This window comes from Nanorana parkeri, unplaced genomic scaffold, assembly GCF_000935625.1.
Source record: "Nanorana parkeri isolate BGI_ZX_2015 unplaced genomic scaffold, ASM93562v1 scaffold37, whole genome shotgun sequence".
NCBI classification, from domain to species: Eukaryota; Metazoa; Chordata; class Amphibia; order Anura; family Dicroglossidae; genus Nanorana; species Nanorana parkeri.
This window is the reverse complement of record NW_017306305.1, coordinates 599,096-609,536: the sequence shown is the minus strand read 5'-3', so window position 1 is coordinate 609,536 and position 10,441 is coordinate 599,096. Positions and strand designations below refer to the sequence as shown.

General features: G+C 41.4%; 1 protein-coding gene across 1 annotated transcript in view; it reads right to left on the bottom strand.

Annotated features, from left to right (window-relative positions):
• Positions 1 to 7,917: 7,917 nt before the first annotated feature.
• The window catches only part of NGLY1 (N-glycanase 1), a 27,404-nt gene continuing 24,880 nt past the window's right edge, over positions 7,918 to 10,441 (bottom strand). The window contains exon 12 of the mRNA XM_018570066.1: positions 7,918 to 8,090. Within this exon, the coding sequence (XP_018425568.1) occupies positions 7,918 to 8,090 (173 nt within the window). The remainder of the gene's footprint in view (positions 8,091 to 10,441) is intronic.

The following is a 10,441-nucleotide window of genomic DNA, read 5'->3' as shown; positions in this document are numbered from 1 at the left end:
TTCACGTCCTCAAACTCCACGGGGGGGGGGGGATCAGCTATTTACAGCCTGCTTTACAATTCAACTCAAGGTGTCAGCTTGAAATTCCTGTGGAGAAAATGTTCAATTTCTAGGATTCAGAATAAAACATTCAGAAAAAAAAGAAAGCCTGTGATGCGAGTCATGAAAATGTGCACACGCATACATCATCGCTGCACCTGTACATTACCACAATAAATGTTAATCATTTACAAAGGTGGAAATAGACTTTTAACCTCTTAGTGACAGGAGATGTACCCGCCACTAAGTGCCCCTTGTGACTGATCACGCATACTGTACGGCTGTGGAATGCCGGTAACTGCCAAGAATCAGCGGTTACCGTTCATTAATGGATGCCTCAGTATTGAAGCATCCAATAATGAAAGAGTTCAGCTTTTTCAGACACCCGATCCCTGGGGAGAGTGAGAGCAGAGCTGTATTTACCATCACAGTTTGACAGCTGGTATAGACCGGTATTAGGAGATCCCGATGTATACCGGATTTTTTCGAAATGCTTCAGCAATAGAAACATTTAGCTACATGTTTCTTTTGCTGAAACACCGTAGCAGTCTTCTGATCATTCTGGGATAACCAAGGAGGTTATTATTGGCTGTTCCTAAGTTAGGAGCAGCCTAATAACCAAAAATTAAATAATTCAATTATCAAACAGTCATAGTGAGATTCATTCATAATGACTGCTTGATAGAATCAAAAATAAAATAAAAATGTGTAAAAAAATGTTTAGGAAAATAGTGGAAAGTATAAAAAACATTTTTTTCTTACAAATAAAAACTATGTATTTAAATATATGTTTATACTATCATAAAAATTAACCCTTTTCAATGAAAACCTGCAGCTGAGCTGCAGATTTGTTTTTCACCCTAAGGGGTTAATTTTTTTAATTTAACCCCCTCATGACAGTGATGTTCAAAATATGTCGCTGTCACTAAAGGTGGCCATACACTTTACAACCCTCGCAAGACTTTTGTCTTGCAAGGGTTGTAAAGTAATTTAAAAAACGTACGATCTGCCCATCTTGGACAGCAAACGGAAAAAAGACACAGCGCTCTCTTGGAAATGTGGGGGGGTCTGTGTAGGTGCAATCGATCTGGATTGCTGCTCTAAGAACAGGGGGAGAAACCTGTGAACTTAAAAAGGAGGCAATAAGAGCGCAAATCCTGAGAGTGTGGCGGGTAGGGGAACAAACAGTGCTATGTGTGACAGGTGGAGAGAACAAAAATTCATCAAAAAACAAAGGATTGAGGACTTACTTGAGGAGCCGAGGTTCTGACATGGAGTGCCCTCTCTTGGAGTGTTAGCGATGCGAGACGTGTTCAGTGTCTCCCGACAAGTGAAGGGATGGATGAAGAATCAATATAAACTGAATGCTGTGTGTGCCAAGGGGCTAGTGAAGAAGCTGCCTATGGTCTTGATAACGGTGTTCTTGGGACGTGATGGAGTGAAAGAAGGCTGGGGAAGAACGTGCACGGGACGGTGGTGAAAGAGCGACGCGTTTCGAGGAGATCCTCTTTCTCAAGCTCAAATGGAAAGGTTAGACTAACCTAAGACTAATGGAAAGGTTAGACTAACCAAGTGCTACAGTGAGTCATGTGGGGTCCCATACCCAAGTGACTGAGCACCCCTGGGACACCACCCCCAGGGGGAACAACACCACGGGCTTCTGCCGCCCTCGAGCCAGACCAAGCTTCGCATCCGTTCAGTCAGAAAGCCATGTACTGAGCGGTTCCCCTCTCACAGGAAGCCGCCCCACACGCTCTTTCACTTCAGCGAGTACTAAGTAACCATCCCCCGCAAGGACGGTTCTTTTCCCCACTGAAAACTGATAAGAACAGATACTACACTTGATCTTAGCCAAAAGGCAGAGAAGCGAAGTGACAGCTGAGACAGGTGGCGCTGTGATTACAGCACATCGGTCTCAGTGATCTGGGGGGGGAAAAGTGCGTCTTATGGAGCAAAAAATACGGTAAGTCTTGTTGTAGTATTAATTTATCCTGTAGCAGTTTGTCACATTCAACTGAATTTTGAAGATATTTTGCCGCTTATCCAAGTAACATCACTTACAAATAGCATTATGCAGAGACAAGATCTTGAGTACACACTGTAGTCCCTGCCGAGACACTGCCCCTTTCAGGCATTTCACCCAAGTGGCTTCATTGTAGACACCTTTGCTTTACAAAGGGAGCTTTGCTAGTCAATTAGTTAGCCTTAGGGCACGGTTGGGCAAATTAATATGGAATCCAGGAGCCTCTCTGTTCAGTCCAGGAGCCAGCAGGATATTTTTGTTTGTCAACTAGAGAAAACCTCAAAAGTTAGGTGTCAGTTGTAATTATAAGGAGCATTGGCTACCTGGTTCCTGGGATTAGTCAAGCCCTGCCTTCCACTTGGCTCCATCAAAGTTTGTGGGAATTGCGATTCTTGCAAAACTTCCAGTTTGACACTTCTCTAGTCCTAACATGTCCAATTGTGACCCCTAGAAGCTTCAGCCCGTTGTCTATGGGTTTCAGATAGTGCAGCATTACTCCAATCTAGACTTTTTAGAATCACCTAATGCCCAAGTTCAGGGATTCGTCTTTAAATCTAACAGCCCAAATTTTTTTTTTGTGTGTGTGTGGGGAAAGGTTATCACCCGTCATATTTTAAATGGTCTTTGTCCTCAGTTAAAATCCCCTCACTGTTGACAAAATATTTGTATATTTAAAGCTGTAGTGATATACAGTAATACCTCGGATCACGAACGCCTGTTCATGAACAATTCGGTTTGCGAACAGAAAGTCCGGCAAAATTTTGCTCCGATTCGCAAACTCCACATCGGTTGACGAACATGACCGTGGCCATCTTCTCCGCACTGACACGTGGTTGTGGCTTCCTTTAGTCAAGATCGCGGTCCCAGACAGACCTGTGGACACTTGCTGTGAAGTTTTTTTGTGTGCTTTTTAGCACATACACTACTGTACAGTATTATTCAATCCATCATGGCTCCAAAGAAAGTGCAGAGTGGTAATGAAGGTAACCAGAAAGCACAGAGCAAGAAGGGTGGTAAAAAGAAAGTGCAGAGCGGTAATGAAGGTAACAAGAACATGAAGAGCGGTAATGAAGGTAACAAGAACATGCAGAGCGCTAATGAAGGTAACAAGAACATGCAGAGCGGTAATGAAGGTAACAGGAACATGCAGAGCGGTAATGAAGGTAACAAGAACATGCAGAGCAGTAATGAAGGTGACAAGAAAGTGCAGAGTAAACATGGCGGTAAAAAAAGTGCCGAGCGCTAATGAAGGTAACAAGAACATGCAGAGCAGTAACGAAGGTAAGAACATGCAGATTGGTAATGAAGGTAACAAGAACATGCAGATCGGTAATGAAGGTAACAAGAACATGCAGAGCAAGAATGGTAAGAAGGTTTTGAAGAAAATAACCATTGAATTGGAGGAAATTGTAGATTGTGGTTAAAAAAAAAATAAAAGTACATATGGTTCAGAACGGATTAACCTAATTTACATTGAACCCTATTGGAAAATTTGATTCGGTTCGCGACCACGTTCGTAGGGGTCAGAATGGATTAACCTTATGGGGAAATTGGATTTGGTTCGCGACCAGAATCGTGGAATGAATTAAGTTTGTGAACAGAGGTACCATTGCATATGCTAATAAACTGTATAACTTACTGGTTTGTATGTATTTGCTGTATAAATAAAAAACTGCAGATGGTAGAAGTAAATGATAAATATATGCACATTAAAGCTGAAATGTGGGCTAAACAAATCTTGGTGTCCTCTGTGTATTTTTACCAGATCTGTGCTATAATTCAGGATGAAACAACTGCACTTTGACTATACAGGTGAAACTCGAATAATTAGAATATCGTGCAAAGTTCATTTATTTCACTAATGCAACTTAAAGGTGAAACTAATATACGAGATAGACTCATTACATGCAAAGAAAGATCATTCAAGCCGTGATGTCACAATTGTGATGATTATGGCTTACAGCTCATGAAAACCCCAAGAACCCCAAATCCGCAATCTCAAAAAAGTAGAATATTACATGCAATCAATAAAACAAGGATTGTACATAGAACAATATCGGACCTCTGAAAAGTACAAGCATGCATATGTACTCAGTACTTGGTTTGGGCCCCTTTTGCAGCACTTACTGCAATTACTTTTGCACAATATTCTAATTATTCGAGTTTCACCTGTATAATGAAGTCTGGTCACTGCTGCTCTCTTCTCTATTTGCAGGGTGACTGGGCTTGTATCTACCCCTTCCTTGTAGTGGGTGAGACTGCTGGGTGCCAGCCATATCGGATTTGCAAATGCATTTGGTGCACACAATGTGTATTTCTATAATTTGTGGATAAGGAATATTAATAGACTTTATTTTTTGTCTTTGCAGTTCAGCTTTAAAATATGTAAGAGAAACAGCGCTTTTCCCATACAATGCAAACCACCAATTTCAGTGGAAGCCACCCCCCAGCAGAATCTTATACTCACTCTCCTTCCCTGTGTTTGTTTGAGAAGAGGCCCTGTGTACCACCAAGTTGATTTGAGTCAGATTACATAGGGCTGAGGACTCTCTACCACCCATCGTGTGACTGGTGCCTAAAAGGGCCAATTAGTAAGAACCAGCACTGTTACGTGGGAGGAAGGGGAGATAATTAAATGATAAACTATACCCAAATTTACCGGATTGTCAGGGAGTGAGGGTGAGTATATGCAGCAGGGACATGGCCATTCAAGTCAACCTTCCTTTGCTATGCATGGGCAAAGCACAGATACACGTTAAAGGTCCAACCAAAACTGGAGCAGCACCGTGGTACCCTTGCAGTGCAGTGGAATCAATGCCCACATGGGGCAAATAATAAAAGAAGACATTCTATAGTCTGTAGAAATATAGACATTTATTTAAATATACAAGACAGAACTATGTGCATATCCATTCAATTTATTGTGATATTGCAGTTAGTCTCCTCGAATTCCAGACAGGAACCTAAAGTATGGCTCTGAAACACAGCTTAAAGAGAGAAACTTTGACTTTGTGACATCTTAGTTAAAATCTTTTTTTCCTCTGGAGATTATTTACAAATTCCTTCTACAACAATTATTACTTTGTACATTAAAAACACGATCTTTAAATAAAAATTCCAGATCAGACAGGTAACCTAATTCTGTCCAGTACTTTCAGCATGCCTCTCCAGCCACTGATACCTGGAGTTTGTGAACAGTTGGAGAGAACCGGTTAGCAAACACAGACAGGATGAAAAGAAAAATTAAAATAACCACAATGGAACTCTAAGGGCTTGTTCACATCATGTCCAGACCAGAACAGTTTAAAAATGCACCCCAATGTATCCCTATGGTATTTCTGGGCTCTGTTCACACCAGTGCAATCCGTTCTGGACTGAAAAAAAAACAAAAAACCTGCTCATCTCATTTTCTCTGGCCTGGAATGTACTGTAACACATGAAAACACATTAAAAACCGCATGCAAACGCACTGGAATGCATCTGAAAGCCCATTTTAAGCTTAAAAAAACCCTTGCTCCGGAATGCAATACAAATGCAGCAAAATGCAAAGCGCTGCGGTCCAGATCTGCTCTGGAAAATGGTGTGAACCTGGCCTGAATTTCGTTCAGCCTGCGGGAACTTAAATCGATCCCCGGTAAACAGATGGGAGGAAGTTCCCCGTCAGCTACTGTATACAGAAAGCTGGCACCCCGAAAAGTGACTGCATCGGCTGACAATTTTCCACCTGGCTCTTTGATTTTCCATGTGAGTTTTGTGGGCCAACCACAGCTTAAATTTCAGATAATTCCGTGGGGATTGGCTAAAATTGAAGCTGTGTATGCCCAGTTTAAGACCAAGACAATCAAAAGGAGATCTGTAAACAGCGGATTTGCTCCACCAAAAGTGTAAAAAAACCACAAATAAAACAAACGTCTCTAGGAGGAAAAATATGGTTTTGTTTTAAAAATTAAGATTTGTAATAAAACGCATAAAATCAATACACTGAAGTAAATACAACAGTAATACATTATCAGGTCTATTCACAATAGGGTGTTTGCTTTGGAGAAGGCAGGAGAAGTGAACCTGGATTCGGCCCGCGGGCCTTGTGTTTGCCACCCCTGATCTAGGACAACACAGCTGAACTGGAAAGTGAGTTGAATTGGAGAATGTTTCCAAATAAACTATGTTGGCCTAGATTGTTCACTTCCTCTGCCTTCTCCAAACCCTTCCCCGTTTGGTGAATAAGCCTGTAAATGGATATCTTGTTATTTTACGATTAAACCCACCTGACCTCCCCGATGAAACACTACTAATAGAGTCCAGGGTCAGTAAATTGGTAAGCAATCGCAGTCTCACAATTTGTTTAGCTAGTAAAGCAGCCACAACCATAGTAAAATGGCCCATCATACTGCAAAGAAGGACCACTCTATGTCCCTTATAATCAAAGCTAGAACGCTCCATTCAGCAGTGAGTGCAAGCTTTGCTTAGTGGAGAGCTTTAGGTCTGTCTAAACAGGGGTGTGTTAGACTCCTGCAGAGAGGCCGCTGCTTACATATACAGAGCAGCTGCCCTTCTATGCACCATGATGGACGTGAGACGACACTGCTGCTGTATTACCAGCTAAATGAATGGCAAGGCTGTGGTTACTTACCGTTTCATAATTCAAACTGCAAAAAGGGGAGTTCAATTGGGCTTTAAAGGAAACCTGATCTGATCTACTAAAAATGCTAGTTGCCTGGCTGTTTCTACCTCCAATACTTTGAGTCACTGACCTAGAACAAGCACACTCAGTATACTAAATGAGAAGGACAGGCTGGCAACTTATTTTTCCCAAGGAGAATCAGAAATAGCAGTACAGTATAAGGTTTAGTTCACATTTCAATGGCCTTCATGTGCACAGAGTGACTGAAATAAAGTCTTAGTGGCTTGTAGCCATCAGTGATATTCAAGCGGTCATTTCTTTTGTGTAGGAAAATGAAAAACCTTACTGGTTGTGATGGACAACACAGGCAAGAGGTCCAATGGATTAGATCAGGTGTAGCCAAACTCCGGCCCTCCAATCACATGATGCATCTCTCTCCGGGAGTCATGTCTGTGAGAATCTTGCAATGCCTCATGGGATTTGTAGTTCCACCACAGCTGGAGGGCCAGAGCTTGGCTACCCCTGGATTAGATTATAAAAATGGGAGGTTATCATCAGTGGAGGCTTTTCCTGTCGCAATCTGATGTCCCTTTTATTTTTATTCTGCACTAGAGAATTGAAGCCAGTCTGTAAATCAATTACCATGTAGCAGACTTGGAAGACATAGGGGTGTATTTATAATAATATTTTTTTTTTTAAATGGGTTCCGCAAAATTACGCATACGTTCGTTCTGTGAGAATACGGGCAGAAAGAATGTTATTTTTTTTTTTGTTAGTTTAGTGCAAATGTAATATTAGGAAAGTACTGCACTATGGCCACTAGATGGCGCTAAGGAGGAAAAGTTTTTATTTCGTATTTTCCTCATTGCCATCTAGCAGTATTTTCCGAATATTACATTTGAAATGGAAAAAAATAAAATAAAAAAAATTGACTAAACATTCGTTTTTGCCTCCGTTTGCACAGAATGAATGAACATACTCTTTAGCAGGATGAATGATGCTGCAAATTGGTTACAAATAAACTCCTAATCTGATCATAGAAAAGGACATTTTAGAACACATCAATGATCAACAATATGCGCTTCTTGGAGAAAGGAACTTAGGAAAGATAATTTGCATATGTTGTAACTATAAAACCTCAAATAAAACACTTTGCATACTTAAAATTTCAGAGCACATTTCATTTTTTACCAGTCAATCTCCATAATTAAAAACAAATCCTAATGAAAAATTCCTAGGTTTCTGTAAAAGTCACAATCATTTCCATCGTGTTTTCATTGTTGGTCATGCTCTCCCGAAACAGTTGTGTATGTTGCCATGCAGAACTTCCTTCTCCACCACACAATTCAGCTTCCAATACCACTTCTGGTGCGTTTACAAACTCTGGGTAAGAATAGAGGTTCTTATCTGAAAAACAAGATTACACAGACATGTATTTGATTAGGAAACGATAAAGTCAGAGCAGAACCATGGCATTCCCATGAGGCATTGCAAGACCAACAGCCACAGGCATGACTCCCAGGGGCAGAGGAATGATGAGATTTGTAGTTTCAGCACAGCTGGAATGCTGAGGTTGCTACCCCTGTGCTGAAGGTTAAGTAAGGCATCTAGAGAAAACATCCTTCGAAATTGGGAGGCAGCAAAACAAATACATTTTGTCAAAAGTCACTTTTGCCTCTTGTATGAATTTCCATTGTGCAGTTTACAGGCCAACATCAAAAAGGAGAACTATGAGGTGAGTGATTTTCACTCATCCTCATAGTTGGAGCCGACGTGTGACAATGAAACTGTCACACGTCGACTCTATAGGTCATGAGGTGAGTGAGCACATACCATCGCTCACTCACTTTCCGATTATCTCCCCGCAGGGATTCCCCTCTCTGATCCGCCAGCGCTGACCGGAGGAACGGACGGGAACAGCGGGCTCTGCCTCTAGATGGGCAGAGCACGCTGTCAATCAGCAGGCTGGATGGCTCTCAACTAGGGATGCACCGATACCGATACTGGTATCGATATCGGTGCCGATTCCGAGTATTTGGGCAAGTACTCGTACTCGCCCAAATGCTCCGATACCTAGCACGAGTACTTCCGGTATCAGGAAGCTCGTTATTACATGTGTTATTACACGCTGCCTGGTTTCTTTAATTGGTATCGGCGAGTACCGAAAAAAAATTATCGGTACTCGGTACCAAAATACCGGTATCGGTGCATCACTACTCTCAACAGTAATGTCAGGATCCGTCCTGGCTGCGGCACTCTCAGTATATAGCGAGCCGTAGCTCGCTATATACTGAGCTTTGGGCCATGGGAGGACGTTAGTATATGTCCTCCTGTGACCCTTAAGAGAACTATGGGATAAAAAGTTTACCCCATAGTTCTCTTTTAAAACAAATGGTATTCTTTCATGTATTATCACCACTTCTTTACCTAGAAAGCATTATAGGACTATATGCACGTTGGATAAATGGTTCTATATCTCTGTGCTGTAAACGAGTAACTGCAGCTTTCCACAGAGCCATACAGGAACAATCTGCTTGTCTGTAGCTAATAAGGTAGAGCTCCAGGAAAATATAATCTTGGAATCTAAATCATATGCCTCGCATACATGTCATTCTATACTCGTACAATTGCAAGCATCCCATGTCCACAGTTCAACATCCTTCTCCACTGAAGTTATGTTAATTGATACGTGACTACACTTAATGACTGCGGAAGACCTGATTCTTTAGCCACCTTTCCTCCTTCAGACTGCTGATTGGACAGTGACAGTAGCACACTGTCAGGTTCATCCCTGTTCTCTTTATACTGTAAGCATATTTCTAGTGTTAGACTGACAGCATAGTGGAAGAGCTCTGACAGCTCATACTGATGACTTTCCCTCTCCCAGTGCAAGTTCTCTAACAATGAATATATAGAAGACTTAATAAAGTTACAAGAATAGTTTGTCCAGATTGTGTTGCACTTTGCAAACAACTACAGGCAAATGGGCAGGTTTAGGAAGTGGGATGAGTGGGGCCAAGCTTAACATTTACAGGAAAAGTTTAGATTTGCATATTAATAATATAGATACATAGTTACATACATAGTATTTGAGGTTGAATAAAGACATAAGTCCATCAAGTCCAACCTGTTGTGTGTGTGTGTGTGTGTGTGTATATATATATATACATACATTATATACATATATATATATAGGTCCATGAGTATTCTCATTCTTAAGAGTACCTGTACCCTTGTACATTACGGTCTCTCAGGAAGTCGTCCAAAAGCTTCTTGAATGATTCCAGTCTATTTGCGGAAATCACTGCTTGAGGCAGCGAGTTCCATACCCTAACCGCGCAAACTGAGAAGAACCCCCTTCGCCCCTTGTGTTTCAATTTTTTTTCAACCAGTTTTAGGTGGTGTCCTCTAGTCTTTGTTACGGAATTAATCTCAAAGAGTTTGTTGCTAATGTTGCTATGACTATTGAACATTAAGTACATGAAAATCATGTCCCCCCTTAATCTCCTTACTTCCAATGTAAACATGTTTAAATTTAGTAGCCGTGTCTCATAGTTCTGGTCCTCCATCCTCTTGATGATGAGTTTGGTCGCCCTCCGCTGGACTTTCTCCAGTTCACGGACATCCTTTCTGTGTACCGGTGCCCAAAACTGCACCACATACTCCAGGTGGGGCTGAACCATTGATGTGTAAAGATGTACACAAACTTTTTTTTTCCTGTATTGTGACTGGTGCATTTATGAAATACTGTGGGGGGG